General features: G+C 32.8%; 1 protein-coding gene and 1 long non-coding RNA gene across 3 annotated transcripts in view; one reads left to right on the forward strand and one right to left on the reverse strand.

Annotated features, from left to right (window-relative positions):
• LOC126735318 (CCR4-NOT transcription complex subunit 10) overlaps nt 1-20,409 on the forward strand; it is a 68,324-nt gene that overhangs the window by 10,335 nt on the left and 37,580 nt on the right. For both annotated transcript variants that reach the window (XM_050439273.1, XM_050439272.1), the window contains 4 exons: nt 28-191; nt 12,001-12,138; nt 12,197-12,303; nt 12,394-12,545. In XM_050439273.1, the coding sequence (XP_050295230.1) occupies nt 28-191; nt 12,001-12,138; nt 12,197-12,303; nt 12,394-12,545 (561 nt within the window). The remainder of the gene's footprint in view (nt 1-27; nt 192-12,000; nt 12,139-12,196; nt 12,304-12,393; nt 12,546-20,409) is intronic.
• LOC126735323 (uncharacterized) lies at nt 8,075-19,614 on the reverse strand. The gene is made up of 5 exons (XR_007660371.1): nt 19,365-19,614; nt 12,188-12,326; nt 11,892-12,123; nt 10,722-11,030; nt 8,075-8,908 (listed from the first exon to the last, which is right to left on the reverse strand). It is a non-coding gene; the product is annotated as an uncharacterized LOC126735323 (long non-coding RNA).

Below are 20,409 nucleotides of genomic sequence, written 5' to 3' on the forward strand. Positions count from 1 at the left end.
CGCTATACGTAATAAATGATTTTATAGAGGAAAACCTTGCTAAACAAGCCAGTCTATTAGCCATAGAGCTTCAACTATGCTTAAGGCGCCCTGACAAAGCATTGACGCTTATAAGCTACCTTGAAAATAATTTGATGTATGGCGGAAGTATCCCGTTAAAAAGTTTGGATAAAACATCAAAAGAAAAGAAGGTAAATTATTTGATATATTTATTTATATTCTACAGGGTGTCCGGAAAAAAGGAGGCCAATCCGCCGGCCACATATAAAGTGGACCAAAATAATGCAACTTTTGTTATGCCATTTTTGAATTGGGCGCTCGGTATTCAATATACAGGGCGTCAAAATGAGAAATCAAAAATCGTTTTTTTGAAGTAATTCGTGTTTCATAAGATATTAAATTAAAATTTGGTGTGAGGGGTTTTTTTGGAACGAAAAATTGAAATCTGTTCACGGATTCGCTATACCTTGCAGAGGGGCCACGTGCGATATATTGCATGTGTTAAAATTACCAAAACTTTTTTGTATCCCTGTATAATAAAGTTCTAGTAAAAAATTCTAATTATCCAATCTTTTCTTGTAAAAAAAGTATTCTTAGTAAATGTCGGCCTGAGAATCCGTTTATTACATATCTTAATTTTAAAATCTAAATACATTTTAATAAGTTAACAAAATAAAGGTACATAAATTTTTCTAAATGAATGCTAAATTATTTATTATAATAAAAATCATAGAATAATGACCCTAAATTATTTGTTCTATGTGACCTCCATTCATTTGTATACACAAACGAGTCCTCTTTATTAAAGAAAATCTAAGGCTTTGAAAAAAATTTAGTTTCAACCTGATATGCTCTCCAGCTGCAATGATTCTTTCCCTTAAATGATCCTCGTTTAAAATCGGAACGATATACACAAAGTCTTTCATACATCCCCAGACTGAAAAATCCAAAGGTGTAAAGTCGGGCGAACGGGGTGGCCACGGAACAGGAGGATCTCGACCCCGACCAATCAACTGAGCGAACAATTGATGTAACATTTATAGCAAAATGAGCGGGAGCACCGTCGAGTTAAAACCAAAGATTTTGCCTTAAATTTAGAAGCAAATTATTTCTTGTAGGCAGTATTTCTTGTAGAAACAACAGAAATGATTCAACAATCAAATTGCCTGGTAAAATGGCAGGTCCTAAAAGGAAGTTATCTACAATATCTGCCCACACATTGACTTTAAAATTTACTTAATGATGTGACTCAACTATGGCCCTAAGATTCTCTTCAGCCCATATGTGTGCGTTATGGATATCTGTCATGCAACAAGGCTTCGTCAGTAAACAGAAGCGCCCTTATAAAATCCACATTTCTATTATTCATTTCACATAATCATCTACAAAAAGCAAGTCTTGCCTCGGGATCGTCGGGTAAAAGACTCTGTACTTTTTGAAGAAGAAATGGGTAAAGTTGTTGAGTCCATAAAATATTATGTGTCTCGGTTTTCCCAATATTTCCCACCCGTTCAGCCAAAACCCTAGTACTAATGTTTGGTGATTCTTCGACAATTCTTAAAATTTCTTCCTCTTGCCCTGGTTTAACTTCCGTCTTTCGCTGAAACTTCCAGTCTCCCTTAGCCGGTTAATCAAATTAAAAAAATATTTTCTTTTGGGATGAAATCGGTTTGGTAATGTCTAGGCATAGCGTCTAGCGGCTGAACTAGCATTGGAGGCGCATTTTCCTAGTTGACAGTTGGCTAAGATATTTACTGTTTACAATAATATTTAAAACTTATCAAATATCAAAACCATATCTGCCATTTCGGAAAAGGGTACATTTCTCGGTCTATAAGCCATTATGGTTTTATGAGTTGTAAGAAAAAACACCAAATATAAATATGTAATTAAAAAAATGTAGATTAATTTTAGGAGTAATTAAGAAGTTTGTTTAGAGCGTCAAAAGGTCTCAAATTTGTCACTTTGACGGTACGTAAAAAGGTACTGCTGCCCGAGGTCAGCCAATTTGTTTAAAAAGAAGTACCTAGATTTTAAAATTAAGATATCTAATAAACGGATTCTCAGGCCGACATTTACTAACAATACTTTTTGTACAAAAAAAGATTGGATAATTATAATTTTTTACTAGAACTTTATTATACAGGGATACAAAAAAGTTTAGGTATTTTTAACACATGCAATACAGGGTGTCCCAAAATTAGTGGACGAAACGCGAACCATGTATTCTTTGGTTAAAAATAACCTCACTTTTTCCTATAAACATATATCGGCAAACGCCCCCCAAGGGAGCTACGCCCCTTTTAAAGGGGGCACCTGAAGATGGTTTTTTCCACTTATTTTCGAAACGGGTAAATATAAAAATTTTAAATTTTGGTATTCTCCCAATTTTGATATGCTGAAATTAGTTGTCATTTCATAATTTTCATTATTTAGTCAGGTGCGTATCATTTAGGGGGTGAACCTAAAAAAATACTTAAAAAAAAATTGTTTGCAAAGTTTTTGTTTTTGTTTCTTTAAATTTTAAAAATTTAAAGCTTTTTACGTAAAAAAGTACCTCTTGGTCAATAACGCTAGGAATTACCATTTTCGAGAAAAACGCATTTGAAAATAACGCTGCATAGTATCAATAATAACAATTTTTATTAAAACTCAATAGCACGCTTCAAAAGTAAATTGACAAATAAAATTGCAAACAGATAAAAATACTAATTTATCTGAGGCAAAAGTTTCCGTTTTCCTGAATGCATAACCTGGATCTTTTTTGAATGTTTTGGGTCGATCTAAGAATTTCAAATAGGTTTTCTCTTGGCCTGCAGCTGCGAGAATTCGCCTCTGAAGCTCTTCTGGAGTATCAATTTCGGTGGCATAAATAATATTGCACATATTACCCCAAAGAAAATAATCCAGAGGATTAAAGTCGGGCGATCGTGCAGGCCAGTTTATTGGACCACCTCGGCCTATCCATCTGCCTGTAAAATTATTGTCCAGCCAGTTTCTCACCTGTCGACTGTAGTGAGTTGGTGCCCCATCGTGCTGAAAAATTATTTCCAGCCGAGTTTCTATGGGAACATTGTCCAGTAAATCTCTGAGATTGTTTTGAAGAAAATTTAAATAAGGACGATCAATTTATCTCCTATCAAATCCGCCCATACGTTAAAGGAAAATCTATGCTGAAAGTTAGTTCGTCGAACTACTCTCGGATTCTCGATGCTCCAAAAATGAGTATTACGGCTGTTAAAGCCCTTACTCCTAGAAAAAGTTGCCTCATCTGACCACAAAATTTTTTGAGGAAGATTTGGGTGATTTAAAATCAATCAAATCAATCAATTTAAAATCAATGACAAAAGTCTACTGGAGCTGGAAAATCTTCTTCTTCTAACTCCTGAACCTTTTTATAATGGAAAGGCTGGTATTCTAACATCTTAGTCATTCTTCCAATCTGAAATTATTTTTAAATATTTTAAATTGTATAGGAAATAAGCCTAAACCTTAGTAAGCCACTAAACATTCCAGTTAGTCGTCAAAAGGATATGTTTTGGGGTGTTTGATGTTTGTGATAAGACTTATCCAAGTAAATAAAGTAAATAATAATAATAATAATAGTAATTAGAGTATTTTGAAATGAATTTAATGCGATCCGACGATAATAATTAATAACAACACTATTTACACCAATCTCAATTTTCAGTTATAAGTACTTTAAATTTAATTTTTTGGATAACAAATTAGGTACTTAATTATTTATTTATCATATTTAATTTTACTTACATTTGACTTTGGGATATTGGTAATCTCTTCTAAGGTTCTCAATGATATTTAAGGGTTTTCTTCAATTAAATTCAGTACTTCTCCATAACCATCATTTGCAATTGGTCTTCCTTGCCCTCGAGCACGTTCGAAGGATCCATATTCAAGTAAATTTCTATGAATTCTAACAAAAACTTTCCAATGTGGAAGCCTTTTTGCAGGAAACCTCCGCCGATACTCTCGTGCAGCGGCATGTGCGTTTCCATTGCAAAACCCATACATAAAATAAATATCTACTTTTTCACGGGTCGAAAAATCTTCCATAGTTAAAAAGATATTAACAATTTGAATGCAAAATGACAACTAATCAATTACAACAAATGTTAATGTCATTATGCAGTGTGTCAATTTTTTCCAAAGCCTAAGCTACTAAGTTTTCATAAAAATTGGTAGTGAAAATAATACTATGCAGCGTTATTTTTAAATGCGTTTTTCTCGAAAATGGTAACTCGTAGAGTTATTGACCAAGAGGTACTTTTTTACGTAAAAAGCTTCAAATTTTTAAAATTTAAAGAAAAAAAAACAAAAACTTTGCACACAATTTTTTTTAGGTATTTTTTTAGGCTCACCCCCTAAATGATACGCACCTGATTAAATAATGAAAATTATGAAATGACAACTAAATTCAGCATATCAAAATTGGGAGAATACCAAAATTTTAAATTTTTATATTCACCCGTTTCGAAAATAAGTAGAAAAAACCATCTTCAGGTGCCCCCTTTAAAAGGGGCGTAGCTCCCTTGGGGGGCGTTTGCCGATATATGTTTATAGGAAAAAGTGAGGTTATTTTTGACCAAAAAATACAGGGTTCGCGTTTCGTCCACTAATTTTGGGACACCCTGTATACTGCAGGTGGCGCCCTCTGCAAGGTATAGCAAATCCGTGAACGGATTTCAATTTCTCGTTCCAAAAACCTCCCTCAAACCAATCAAACCAAACCGTTTCATAAGATATTTTAATTTGATATCTTATAAAACGTTCGACTTACTTAAAAAAAAAAACGATTTTATATTTCTCATTTTGACGCCCTGTGTATTGAATACCGAGCGCCCAATTAAAAAATGGCATAACGAAAGTCGCATTATTTTGATCCCCTTGATTGATTGGCCATCTTTTCCCGGACACCCTGTATAATAATCGAAGCTAGTAAGTATATATAAATGAAGCATTACAATTAAATAAAATCTAAAAGGTTTATACGTGCCTAAAAACAGTTTAACAATAAACAAAACAGGATAGAGAATGTTTCTTAATATTCATCCAGGTACTTCATCAATATTCTGCAGTGGAGTTGTAAAATGAGGTACCGTAAAATGGGGTTACTTGGGACAAATTCACTTTCATTTTTTCAATAATGTGGTAATTTATCATAGTTTGTAGGGAGGAAAAGCGATCATACCTTCGTAAAAAAATTCTTTCATACGAACTTAAACTATATAGCACCATAAATGTCTCCTAATGTAAGAATATTTGTCAAAAAATATATTTATATTTACTGTCCCAAGTAACCCCGCATTGGGGTTAAATGGGACTCACCCTTTTTACGCCAAAAACGCATGTTAAACTACTCAGTGGTTACTTGGGATAGCAGAAATATGAACATAATAGACCAGCACACATCTTGTGTTGATTTTTTTTTTTTAAATAAATTCAAAATCACAGCCTTTCGATTTGTATCGCAAGGAACAATAGAAACTAAAAAAATGTTCTCTAAACACAAAAAAATATCACAAGAACAAAAAAAACTTTCTGTAAACCGAGAAAAATGGATCATTATTTGAGTTCGCCTTATTGTAACCAATTTGTATTTTCTAATTCATTAAATGTATGGCGGCCTCTAGTAATGATCACGTTCGTTGCTTTGAGCAATCTTACAATTTTACTACTTCTGGGACATCAAACTCATCGGTTAAATGTGAGAACACAAAATGTTTGTTATTTTTTGAAGATTTTCTCATGAAACGGCAAAAATATGATTTATGTTCATCTTTAGTGTGGATTGATTTGACAAGTCCAATATAATATTTGTCGAGTTTCTTTTTTGTTGAAGCTGAAAAGGTAAATTTGGCAATAACAAAATCGTTGATTGAAATTCCTACCTTTATAATTTTCTTATGAATGATTTGTTTTTGTCCATTTTGTTGGTTATTATTTCTTTCCTGGTTAATCTTATCTCGTAGTTCAACTAATGTCATGTTTCTATATCACTTTGGTCAAAATCTTCTCGGTTTTCGTTTATATCCACATTGTCAAAATCTCCCCAATTTTCCTCCATATCCACATCGTCAAAGTCTCTCTGGCCAACTAAGGATTCGGAATCGTGTAATGAAAACTGTTCGTCGTTCCCACTGCTCTCATCTCCGCTAGAACTGCTATTGCTAGAGCAAGCTACACTTAGTCCTGGTTGAACTTTTAATTTCTTTTCTAGATTTTGGTTTATCCTTCTTTGCGATAGCATATCATACAGTTTCTGACCATAAAGTGCTTGTACTACCATCAGCACTTGGTTCTTTTCGAGGGATACATTTCAGTACCTGCTCCTCATCAAGAGGGAAAATGCCTGTTGCCCTAAATCCACTTATTAAATTTTCCTCGATATGTTAAGCTTCTCTAGTGTCTGTGCTAATAGACTGGGAAACGTGTCTTTTGGAATACACCCTCTATGAGACATTTTCCATTTATTAATCACTTGCCTCCAATAAGTCTTCAATGGTCGAAACACAGCAACATCTAGGGGTTGACAAATATGTGTACTGTTTGGTGGGAGTAACACAAAACGAATATTAAATGCTTTGCAGAGGTTTATCACATTTATAGATAAATGTGAAGCTAAGTTGTCCCTGATTAACATTTTTGGAACATCCCTGTCATATTTTTGAAAGTATTTTAGAGCAATCTTGCTGAACCAATCTTCAAAAATCACCCCGTCAAACCAACCACTCTTCGATCGGTTATACCTAGTTCCTCTTGGACCTCCTTCCGCCAAGTGTCGTACAAATGTTCAGCTTTGTAAACGACTGCTTGCTTTTGCTAGAGTCCAATATTCTTTCGGGACGTTTACAGCCTCGCCTAACTATGGCCTTCTGTTTCCCAGGGTCATCGATCAGATGAGTCTCATCATAGCTTATTATTAGATACGGTGGAATTCCTTCAAGCGAAACCGCTAAATTTTGAAAATATTTCCTTAACACGTTTTCATCCACTTCTGTCCTAGATGATTTGATATATTCACATAATCTAGTGGATAGCTCACCTCTGTATCGACGCAAAAATGATAAAATCCAATCGGGCTCAGGGAAATTTTCTTTAAATCGTTTTTCTATGACACCCTTAATATCCAGATATCGTTTCACCATGCACCTTATTTCAAAGTGAGTTAAGGAAAATCCCCATTCAGCTGCTATGGTTAGCCCTCTAATAAGTTCGTCTTCTTCCGCTTTTTTCAAAACTGTAGGTCTTCAAAACTCCTTAAATTCTGCTTTGTATATCTCTTCTGTAAAGTTGATTTGGTTACCTTCCATTTTTCAGAAGCTGTTCTATAGGACATTCCAGATTGCACGTCTTCTATAGCACTTTCCATATTTTTTTCTTCAAAGCCTAAAGGTCTATTAAAGGTTTGTTCCAACCCATCAAAAAACCGCCCTGAAACGGTCTCAAAAGTGTCACGCGCATGCGCAGTGGTTTAATAAAAAACTTATAATCACTGCGCATGCATGTGAAAACACTTTTGGGACCGTTTCGGGAGGTTTTTTGATGGATTGGAACAAACCTTAAATAGTATGGGGTATCTTGAGACACGGGCTAACATGGGACAATGGTTGTCCCAAGTTACCCAAAATCATGACCTTAGAGAAAAATTTAGTTTAAAAACTAAAAAAAAGGTCTAAAAGCAGGTAACAATATTGGCAATATTTATAAAACATACGAAACTAAATAAAAAAAATAATTGGACTTACCTGTTTACCCTTCGACTACCTTTTCCAGATAAAGTTTTGAACACTTATTTTTGCCGTGTTTCTGATCACCACTTATGTTTTTTTTATACTTCTGAAATATCATCAATTTAGAAATTAATGTAATTTATTAATTAACCTGTTGCTCTTCTTGAGGTTATGTTTATATTTGCGTTGTTGCCACTAGCAAAATTAGAACATGAGATGTTGCATCCTAAATAATCCCGACGTCCCAAATAACCCCATTTTACGGTAAAAAAACGGTAGAGCAATTTTGAATTTAATAATACAAGGAAGGAAAAAAATTACAATTCTGAAACAGAAATTATATTTTCAATTAGAGATCATCTGAAATCTGAAAAAATTGTATTTTGTTGAAAACTCCCTTGAAAATAAGGTCTCTTGTAATATTGTCCAGCTCGGGTGCTCCCCTGCAACTGAGCTGGACCCCTGGAGTTTAAATGAGTGCGACTGACAGGTTTCTTAGCAGTTTTCGGCTTAACCTTCTTAAGTTCCTCGCCTGATTTTTCCAGGTTTTTTGCAGCCTTCACTCGTTCTTCCAATGCTTGATCAAACAAAAAATTATCAGTAGGCGCAGCAGAGAGCGTATCTTTTAGATCCTTATTCAAATTTATAGAAATAAGATCTTTGCGTGTCATGGTGTCAAGATGGTGTAGATGACACAATAGGCGGCCAGCATTACTTAGGTATTGCATATATACGTTGTTGCCCCCTCCTTCTTCAGCTAGCATCAAAGTTAAGGCTTGGGAAATTGCTGATATGCTTGCAGCCACAAACTGCTGTTTTCGCACCAGGCGCTCATCTCTGTGGAATATTTGAGCAGTTAAGGCTGCCTCAACCTCGGGATTTAACTGAGGTACTTCCAGAGACTTAAAATTTTCGGGTATTATATGTTTTTGGAAAAGAACTTGAATATTCTCCTCACTTAAACCATTCTGTAAAATATTACTCCAGCGAGGGACTAAAGCAGTAGTAGCAGGCATAAATTGGAGGTCCTAAGACGGTCTTATTTATTGGCTCATCGCCAAGTATCTGCAAAACCTCAGAACTCAAAAATTTTTCTTTTGCTTCCTCTGATTGCACGATCGGGGGCTGAGGATTATTTTCTTGCTGTTCAGAATCACCTGAAGCAATAAAAGAGACATGTTAATTTCTAATTTGTATTAAAACAGAATCAGAACAATAAGCATATTAAAGTGTTATCAAAAACACATAATATCATGTCTCGAACAACAAATACATGTAGGTTGTACAAAAAATATGTTTTATGCCAAAAACATAATTTTAAAATTAAGTTTATTTTTTCACTAAAAATAAACAAAGGTACAGGCATGTCCCCAAAAACACACTAAAAATATTCTGTTGCCACCAAAAACAACAAATATATATTTGCACTTATGTTACCAAAAAAATAGGTACTTTAAACATTAAATTATGCTGTCACCAAAAACAACAAATTAATGTAGGTAAGTATGTTACCAAAAACATACTCAAAATATTATGTTGTCACCAAAAACAACAAGTATGTATGTTGCCAAAAACATACAATTTAAAATGTACGTCTCCAAAAACGTACAATTTGGTACTGTTTAACTGGTGGACATCCTAACTGTTTCACGAACAGAGTGGCGAGGCGACAAATCACTATCATACGGTGAAGAATATGCACTGGGTTCTCCGGCATCACCGCCTCTAGAGCTCCCCATACTCTCCAAACGTCGCCTTTTTTCCCGACTATTAATTTCATCTAATTGTCGTTGCATTTCGGCCAATCGTTTTTCTAAACGCCGATTTTTCCGTTCTCTAGATCGACTACGAGAATATTGTCATTTACGGCTGTGCTTAGGCATATTAACCTATTTATTTAATGAACAATGAACAACACGGTAACACGGTACAAAATAAAAATCGATAATTTCGAAAAGCGAAGCGGTACATACGGTCGACTCGACACACAAACGAAGACTGAAGGTATGTAATGGATTTAGGTATGCAGGACCGAGGGGGTTTTTTATTTGCTTTGAATTTGTGTGAGACTCGATGCCATCGGAGATACTACCTGTTCTACTTATTTACGAGACAAGGCTGAAATATAATTCTCCATATAGTTTTTATTTTCATTGGAAACATACTAAAAAGATTTGGTTCTAAAAATATTATGTTCCTTTGCTAGGATGTGAAGAAGTTATCGAAATAACAAAAAACCTTCATTAACAGATCTCGTCAAAACACTGCATGATTCTAATCCTATATTTATTATATTCTTCATTAAATTAATTAAAAAAAACACTTTTAATATAAAATTGCCATATTGTATAAAAATTGGTTTCCTGAAAAAGTAAGTTTGACTAACAAGTTAGTTTTATTTTTGTGTGTATTTTTATCAATATTTTTGTGTGATACTCACAGGCTGGATGACACTTGCACATATACTACCCCATACAGTCAATCCATACATGGAGTTTTTACAGAAATTTTCCCGTAGCTGGTAGAATTTACGAATTGCTTTTTTTTTAATTTTCCAACGACATACTCTATATGACTTACATATCAAATTCTTATTCAAGGCGACTCCTAGATATTTGCCTGATTTCACTCTATTTATAATGTTCATACACTGACATTCTTCCTGTCCGGTAAAACATAAATATTCATGAATCCTAATATCTGCGACTGGTACAAAGTTTTTATTCCTAATTCAAAATGGCTTAGTTTTTTTTTAACATTCATTGTTAGAAAATGCTGATCTAGCCATAAATCAACTTAAAAAAAACAAAATATTCTTCTGTTTATAAAAGGTAGTATTCCAACATTTTCCCGAATAAAATAACTGCCATCGGCATAGCATACTCATTGACAACCGATTTCGAAATAAATGCACGAAAATTAAACGCGCATCACGTTATACATTTCGAACATAAAGATGTCCATCCTTACCGGTTCATACGAATAATTAAACGCCTGTTAGTCTATAGACATTGTTGAACTAAAAGCTACACTTGAATGACCCTAAATTTCTTAATAGCCGAATCTCCCTTCATCATAAGGGTTTACTTTTGGGGAAATGCCCCCGGATACCCTGCCAAACCCATCATTTGTGTTGCAAAAGCGTGATGTGGATTTTAACCTAGAGACTGTTGCCGACCTTGCACCATCCATTATCACATTTTAACAAGCCATCAATTTTTATTCTGGAGGCTGCCCGCCTTATGCGCAAGACGTATTCCTCTGCTATTCACTCAGTAACTAAAAATAATGCAAACGCAGGTTTTAATATTAATTTGCCACTTCCTAGATTATTTTTGACAAGAAGTTCAATTTTTTGCCTCAAAGACATTCAATCGTCATTCGTCTCCCGCTATCCTTCCGCAAAACTGTATTATCCAAATTATTTAGAAAGGAGGCAAAGAAAATGTTGATCATATACTACATATTATGAGCATATCACAGAATTGAGGTATAATCATCTTAAGCTTTTTTATATAATTTTTAACCTGTTTTTAAGTTTTCTTGTACCTAATTTGTTTTATATGATTTGGCCCCCCAATTTTAAGAAATGTTATTTTCTGTCCTCTGATTATTTGGTTGATAAATAATTAATCATTTAAAAATATACAGAATTTGAAAAAAAATCTATTTTTGCATTTGGCAGATATGTCATTAATTTTAATGACCCTGTAGAATATAGAACAAATGTGCCTAAAAATACCTAATATGCAGGGCTTCTTAAAGTAGTGTTTGAAATATTAGGAGGATTATTTGGAGTCTTAGTTTCTTAGCAATAAGCATTTATTCAAGATTCATATCCATGAAGAAAAAGTTTTTTTCGAAAACGGCTATAAATAGATATAGGAAATCAAATTGTCAAAATACTCAGAATTGAATAGAGAATCAAAAAATAATATATCCAGGCCATTTCATCTAAGATATCAAGTCACAATACTAAAAAAATTAGATTGATAGAGCAAGGTCTGATATCATAGTAATCATTTTCATAAAAATTGTTTGTCTCATTTTCCATGAACTTCTAACGTGCCATCGGCCATCTCAGACCATTATTCAGTATCATATTAAGTTATTTAAAACTGGACATAGTAAATTACTTACATTTTTACTGTTAGAGACAAGTCATTTTATTGTTCCATCATAATCTTCCCCATAATTTTCAGGTATAAAAAACTTTCAAATTTGGGATAATATAGTAATTTGTTTTTAGTTTCCCTTGCCTACTGCTAAGCCCATCCCAGAGGACTTTCAAAAAAAATTGTTAAAATATAAAGTGAGATGCTACCTTCTAAATCACTCTTTAAGTATTGCTACGAGGGAAATACCAGTTTTGCTAAAAGAAAAAAATGTAAGTCATAATGTTACTTTGAACTTTTTGGTAAGTAAAAAGCTGTTACCTTTTCTAGAAGATTGAAGCACTATTCCTCTCGGCTAATTTGCATTACCTTAAAGGCAATTTTGATGAGTCTCTTAAAATTTTATCCTGTATACCTGAAGATACCCTCAGTTACACGTAAGTTTTGGTAAATGACATTCCTGAAAAAATAAGTCGACTTTTTTAGTTTCAGTTATACGTAATTCTTACTCGAATTTTTTTTTTCAGCGAATATGGCGAAAGTTCGAGAATTTTAATATACAATAATTTAGGTATTTTATATCATGTTATGGGGAAACCCAATTTAGCCTGTCATTATTTTCAAACTGCTTTGAAGGAAGATATTCGTAATTGCCAGAATTTGCAGAAAAAGGATGTCAGTAAGTATATGCGGTTCTTAATTCGATACAGAGCGGTTATTATACTCGACCATCCTGAGTTCGTAAAACAAAATCATAAAGTAATAAAAAATCATGACAATGTTGAACTGCAAATACTGAATCGGCCCAACTGTAAACTATTTACAAGTTATACCTAAACAAATTGACTAGAAACACAATTTTTACATAAATTTTATGGAAAAGTGATCCACTTTATGATCTTGCACTTAAGTAACTAACAATTGACTATATAAGATTAAGCGATTGCAGGTGCGATAAAAGTTGCATTTTCGATGCTTTTTGCGATGGTGTTAATGTTCCTTTGTAGTATTCATTTATATAGTTCAGACGAGCCTTTACAGAGCCTAAAATTTGTTTACTACCTTGGCAATGCATATAGGAAAATCTCACATACACAGATGGGGCGATGTCTCATTTATAGATAATGTTTCTGTTTTATTCTTTGACTTAGATTCTCTTCAGGAATGCCCCTTACAAATTATCACATACGATTTGTAAACTAATGTGAATATTAAGTAATAAATAAATAATTAGGAAGTTTCCTATGTCAGAAACATTGTGTAGGATTTCGAAATTATGTAAAACTCTTTGAATCAATAATTTAAAAAATCAAATACGTATATTTTTAGAACTACATATACATATAATATTAGTCTAGGAAACTTCCCAATTGTATAATATATTCAATTCAACTATCAATTAACTTAATGTTAGTACTACTCTCCCTAGAAAATTAACTGATCAACCCTTAGCATTCTTGCATCATAAACTAGTCGGCACTTCATAATTTTTGCCTGTATAAAGGATGTCCCAACTCAATTTATACACGATTTTAATTAAATTTAGACACGAAAAATTGTTTAGAAATACTAATTTTGTTGGCAGTACTGGTAAATGTACAGGGTGGCCCAAATTCGACCCTCATCATTGCGATCTCGGAATGCAGATTTAAAATTTAAAAAATTTCGGATAGTTCCGAAGATATCCGGAAAAAACCGAAATCTGGAAAAATCTTTTATTTTTTTATGACGTTATTTAAAATCGTATAATAAAATAAACAACATTTTTCTAAGGGCACTTTTTCTCCTCTAGAAGATGGCGTTTTCAGAATTAAAATGCGACTTTTCGTTTTTTGGGATACCATCAACTTTTTTTTTGAAATACGTTCCAGGATTGCTATTACCTTCTTTTGTTGAACTACATTTTTATAACACCTATGACGTAACAAACTTTTTTATTTTAAACCAATTTAATAGCAAGAACTGAGATTTTCCATACTTTGGAAAAATTCCTAATACGGACCTCTTTTTATTTTGTTTTCTTTTAATTAAAAGTATCGACCTATTATTAATAAAAACTAATCCACTCCATGATTTAATTTTATAAAATACCTATGATATAGCATAAGTATTATCATCAAATTTAATATCAAAAACTAACATTTTTTTCAAAACAGCTAAAATTACCAATTATATAAATAACTAAATAAACTATACTTTAAACATTTAACATCTGTTAAAAAAAACTACTGTAACAAAAAGCAAAGAAATATATTAGTAAATATGATGTATTTTTTGTCGAATGCTGCCACCCAAAAAGCCAAATAACAACTAAACTTTTAACGCTACTTAAATTTTGATTATAATACAAACAAACTACATGAAATGCCAAATAATCGTCCTTCAACTTCGACGCATTTCTGAATCCGCCAGTGCAAATTACTCGTGACTGCCCGTTGGATCATTCTTCCTCTTGCCAGTAAATTTGTGATTTCCAAAGTAAAATTGTGGCGTAAAACATTTATATTTTGAGGACTTTCTTTAAATACACGGTCTTTTAAATATCCCTATAAAAAATAATCAAGAGGTGACAAATCGGGGCTTCTGGCAGGCCAGCGAACTGCTCCTTGGTTTCCAATCCACTTATTGAGAAAAGTTTGATCAAGAAACTTAGACACAGCAGTACCATTATATGGTGGTGCCCCATCCTGTTGCCACCATAATTGCTGAATAATATTCAACGGCTCGTCATCTAGGGCATCAAATATACAGTGGTGGCCAAAACGATTTTGTATGAGTAGCCTACAAGCAAGGAAAATAGATATTTTTGGAGAAATGAGTGAAATGGGGATTTCTGTGTCTGCTCGCACGGTGAGAAGAAGGCTAAATGAAGTGGGGCTAGCACCAATATCAAAGAAAAATAGAAAGGATCGCTTGAAATTTGCACGAGATGAAAGTAAGTTTCAATTATTTGGGAGTGACGGGAGACGTTATGTCCGGCGACCAAAAGGTACAAGGTACAGCCACAAATACCAAATGCCTACGGTAAAACATGGTGGTGGAAGTGTAATGGTGTGGGGTTGTTTCTCCCGATCAGGTGTTGGCCCCCTGGTTAAAATTGATGGAATAATGGACCGTTTTCTATACAAAAACATATTGGAGAACATGTTGCCTTATGCTGAGGAGGAAATACCATTGAGATGGTTGTTTCAGCAAGACAACGACCCTATACACAGGTCCCAATTTATGAAAAACTGGTTAAATGAACAGAGCATTGCTTTAATGGATTGGCCTTCACAGTCCCCAGATCTGGATCCCATAGAGAATTTATGGGATCATTTGGACAGGAAGATTCGAAACCATTCGATTTCAAACAAGGCTCAACTGTGGGAAATACTGCAAACTGAGTGAGCTGCCATTTCCAGTGAAGACTGTGCAAGACTTGTCGATTCTATGCCACGAAGATGTAGAGAAGTAATAAATTCGGAGGGATATGTCACAAAATATTAGCAGATTTTGATTTAGATGTAATTCATATAAATAACTTTCTTCAGTTTCCAAACTTTTAGCCAAGAAAATATTAATTTTATTTCATTTTCTTTTTAATAATACGTTTAATTTTAAATTAATATGTTAAGTTAGCTATTATATATAGTATATTATATATACTTTATCACAATATGAGTAACTTTATTATAGTTCTTAAAAAAACATACAAATTAAAAAAGTTTACATACTTTTGGCCACCACTGTATATCGTTTTGTAGCAAATTTAGGTATTTGTAAGTAGAAGTCCATTCTTAAAGTGGAGTGGCATAATATAGCGGGTTGGGAAGGGCGGGAAGACTTTTCTCTCAATTTTTCCCAAAACTGCCAATCCAAACATTAAACGATTCCCGTCCCTGTCTTCGAATTTGCTGATTTTGATACGAATTTTCGACTGCGTAATAATGCTCATTATTTCTGTTAAAAAAACCACTCGTGGAGAAATTGCATTCATCTTCATGTAACATTGTATTAAGCCAATTGTAAAATTCAAGTCTTTTTGCGCTGTCTCCTGGCCTGAAGTTCTTGGCTAATATAGATTCTATATGGTCGATACCTATGTTTTTTAAACTGTCTGAACCTACGTCCTAGGTATATTCAGTTCCAAAGAAAATTGGCGTGAGGAACCGCGAGGATTTTCCGCAACCTTTAACAAAATGTCTTACTTATTATATTATTGTAAAACGTGGCTTTCAAACATTAAGGCTGTTCTCCACCAATTATCTGTCAGTCCAAATTATCGTTCTGAGTTCAAAATTCGAAAATATAATATTTACAAATATTAAAGCATTTGTCTTGATTTTGTTCCTAACATCCCCATTTTTTTTTCCCCATTTCTAAACACTATAGAATATGATCATAATGATATTGATGTTTATAATTTATCTTTGAACGAATTTAAAACTTGCTTTGTAGGAGATTGTGAATTATCTAATTATTCTAATATCATAGTTGTGATTTATTATGATAATGATTACTATTGTTATAGTTTAATATTATTATCTTTATTGTAGGTAATTTTTTGCTGCTATATTAATATACAGGGTGTCCCATTAATAATGGTAAATATTTTAACGGATTCCTCTCATAAAAATAATGAGGTTAGGTTAAATTTTCCTAGTCCGAAAATGAAATGCAACCAAGATACAGGGTGATAAACATTAAGTATTTCTTTTGAATTTTGTCTATAACTTTAGCAGTTGTTTTTTGTTTTTAACTACATTTGGCATTTGGAGGTTTTTTATATGCCAGATCTAATTTTATTAGTTTTTTTTTAATTATCTCATAGAGGGCGCCCCCAGCCACATTTAAGTGGTTTTTTGAACTCCATAACTTTTTTACGCACCGTATAATTTATTTTTTTATTTTAAATATGCATTCTGCAAGCATTTTTGCTTACAAAAGGTATACCTTAAAAATTTCTCTAGGATTACTCTTTTTCTAGATATTTACATTTAAAGATTTTAAAGACATCCATGAAAACCATATTTTAAACTATTTAAATTGCTATATTACACTTTAAATGATTGAAAAATAAAATTATAAAACCTAAATAATTATGTAAAAATAAAAGTTATCAATATTTCCCAGCAAATATTCCACATGGCCTCCATTTGTCTCAAGACATTTTAAAATTCTTTTATTAAAAGACCGCCGAATTTTAAAAAATAATTGCTCATTTCGAAATAACTCAGCAGCGGCTTGATTTTTTTCCCTTGTGTTAATTTGATTTTTGTAAACAATGGATTTCATGTATGTCCATACGCAAAAATCCAATGTGTTGAAATCAGGACTTTGTGCGGGCCAAGGTCTTTGACTTCTACGTCCTATCCAGTTGAAATTAGCATTAAGATATTCTCTCACGGGTCTAGCAAAATGCGCAGGAGCGCCATCTTGCATAAAAATTATATCTTGGCGCAGATTTGTAACGGTTGTATTTTATATATTAATCTAATTCTTTAATAACAAAGTTTCTTAACTATTTAATCAAACAATTATCGAACTGTATATTACTATTTAATTCACAGCCATCCTGTATGAATAATATTCGTTTGAAAAGAATCATAGTCTGGCATTCTTTGTACGCGTTCTTCGTTTTTTTTGGGTTTTTCGCTCACGGTAAACCGCCGAGCATCGGTCATTTTCTGCCAAGATCCACTTCTGTGCAACTAGTATAGACTAAAATCGCTGTTTTGTGGCAATTTAACGCTTTAGTAATTTTTGCGTTCCTTTGTGGATTAATAGCTACAAAATTAGCAAATTAAATGAATTACATCTCTGTAGGAGTTCTTTTGAAATTCATTTGCTGACTTTGGTCAGGATAAATGATTTTTGTCTTATAGTAGCATAGAAAATCTTTCGGTAAGTTTCTGAGACTTTATTCCAGCTTAATTGGTTTTTTTGGGTGACTATAATAGGTTTAAATTTCTTTTTAGCTTAAATAAATCAATTTATATTGGAGGACTCGAAAGCTAGAACAATTTTATTAATTCTGTTGCTTTCCCATTGCTGAATTCTGAAGTGTAAAAAAAAGGGTATATAAAAGCCACAAAATTCCACCATTGTTTAAGTAAAAGATAAACCTATTTTTTTGTAATAATTTTATTAATATTAAGCCATAAATAATAAGCCAAAAATATTAAAAATAAGTTCTTTATTCATCTTGAAGTTTGATATTAACTGTACATTTTATTGACACTAAAGAATAATTTTATTACATAATAGCTTACTTCTAAAATTTTATTACAACAAATTAAATTGTTTGATGGTGTCCTCGGTTCCTTGAGTCTGTTGTGGTGTCCCAGGCTCCCAGATAAGTCGTTTTTTTGTAAATTTGGTGCAGCCTAAATGCTGAAAACAAATTAATTAATATATATTTTTTTGTAATTTAAGTAACGCTAAATTGAAAACTTATCTATTTTTACTTACAGTGTCCAAAGTGTAATTTTTGCAAGTATTTATTTTATTCAAAAGTAGTGCTTAAAATATTACTTATCGACACAAAAGTGTGAATACAGTTTTTTATTTTTTATATCGGCAGAAGTGTAAACCAAATTGTGATCACAATAAGGTGGGTGTATCTTCGTTGTATTTTCTTTATAAGCTTTATTGATTGATACCATGGTATAATAGCTCGTTTTTTAGTAGTGTTGATATTTTCATAACTTTACGGTTCTTCCCCCAATTAAAGTTATATAATTAACAACCTAAATTTGAATTAAATTTACCTGTCATTTGAAAATAAATTTTAAAGCTTTTATTTGACCCTAATTTCCAGAGGCAGAGCTTTTACAAGACTTATAATTCGTAGATACTTGGGTCTTTATTTTATACAGTAGTTTTTATAGTAAGTATTGTGTGGCCCTTTACTTAAATTCTACAGGGGTGTTTTAAGGGTAATTTGGTCACTGGCGCCCCTGAGCTTTATTTTATTTACTTCCTTTGTTTTAAAGAACTTGCACGACCACTCTCCGCGAGATAGGCTAGCCCAGCACTCTTTTCTTGTCCACCCTTTTATATTGCATTTTATGTTGACTTATGGTTAAATATATGGGTGGCAGATTTAAAGGGAACTCTTCTAAATAATCAATGAGTTTTGTTTCTAAAAAGTTTAAATATAATTCTCCGTTTAGATTTGGAGGTAATTCGTAAGGTCCTAAAAAATTGCCTATAATACCATACCAAATATTAACTTTAAATTAGTGTTAAAAGTATCTTTCAGTAATGAGGTTTGGATTTGCAATATCCTATGAATGTTTGTTTCTAAAATGAAAAATTCCCAGTCGGGTAAAAGTCGCTTCATCGGTAAACATAATTTTATTAATAAATAGGGGATCTTGATTTTGTTGTTCCTGGATATAGCGGGCGAAATCTAATCTCGCTGGAAGATCTGTCTCCAAAAGATTTTGTACTGGCGTAAGATGGTATGGATAAAGACGCTCACTATAAAAAATTCTTAAAACGGAGGACTTACTAATTCCAGTTCTTGCCGCCATACACCTTACACTTATTTCTGGATCTTCAGCAACCTGGACTAACACTTCTTCTTCTTGGTCCACATTACGTTTATTTGGATGCCCAACATCTCGCTTGGCCTGAATGAACCCGTTTCGTCAAGTCTCTGGTAAAGGTTTTTAAAGAGTTTAAAATCAATTATTTTAGAATTAGAAAAACTAAACTAAACAGTAACTAAAAAAAGATAAATCGTGACAGTGACAGTGACTTTGTTTGTTTTCATTTTTTTGTTAGGCACAGCCTACTTATTTTTTTTTCAACTTAAAGTAGAAAAATATTATTTTTTTCTTGAGCGCATTGCAAGTTTTAAGTCCAAATATCTCGAGAACGGTAAATCCTAGCGACATTTTTAAGGTATACCTTTTTAAGGAAAAACACTTGCAGAATAGAAATTTATAATAAAACATTACATTATACAAAGTGGAAAAAAGTTATGGAGTTGGTTATGGACTATTTGGCATATAAAGAAACCCCCACATACCAAATTTCATTAAAAACAAAGAACAAAGGCTTAAGTTATGAGCAAAATTTAAAAAAAACTTAATGTTTATCACCCTGTATCTTGGTTGCATTTCATTTTCGGACTAGGAAAATTTAACCTAACCTCATTATTTTTATGAGAGGAATCTGCTATTAAAATATTTACCATTATTAATGGGACACCCTGTATATGAGCTTTCGCGTTTATCACCAACCGATTAATTTTGTATAATATAAAAGGGAAGCGTTTGTATCAGCAAAGGGAGTGAAAACACTACGCCTTGCACAAATTCCTCTGATACACGGTTTAACGTTGTCTTCCAGTTTTTGAACAAGCATTTTAAATTATTTGCAGCATTTTTGAAACTCCCAAAGATTACGTACTTTTAGATATAGTAAAACTGAGGATGATGGATTGTAATAGTATGCAATACTATTACAGGTGATACTGATTGTAATATTCTCATTCGACTAAATGATATTAAGCGTACATCACCTAAAAGGTTGGCGTTATTAAAAAAATG

Source organism: Anthonomus grandis, chromosome 4, assembly GCF_022605725.1.
Source record: "Anthonomus grandis grandis chromosome 4, icAntGran1.3, whole genome shotgun sequence".
In the NCBI taxonomy this organism is placed as follows: domain Eukaryota; kingdom Metazoa; phylum Arthropoda; class Insecta; order Coleoptera; family Curculionidae; genus Anthonomus; species Anthonomus grandis.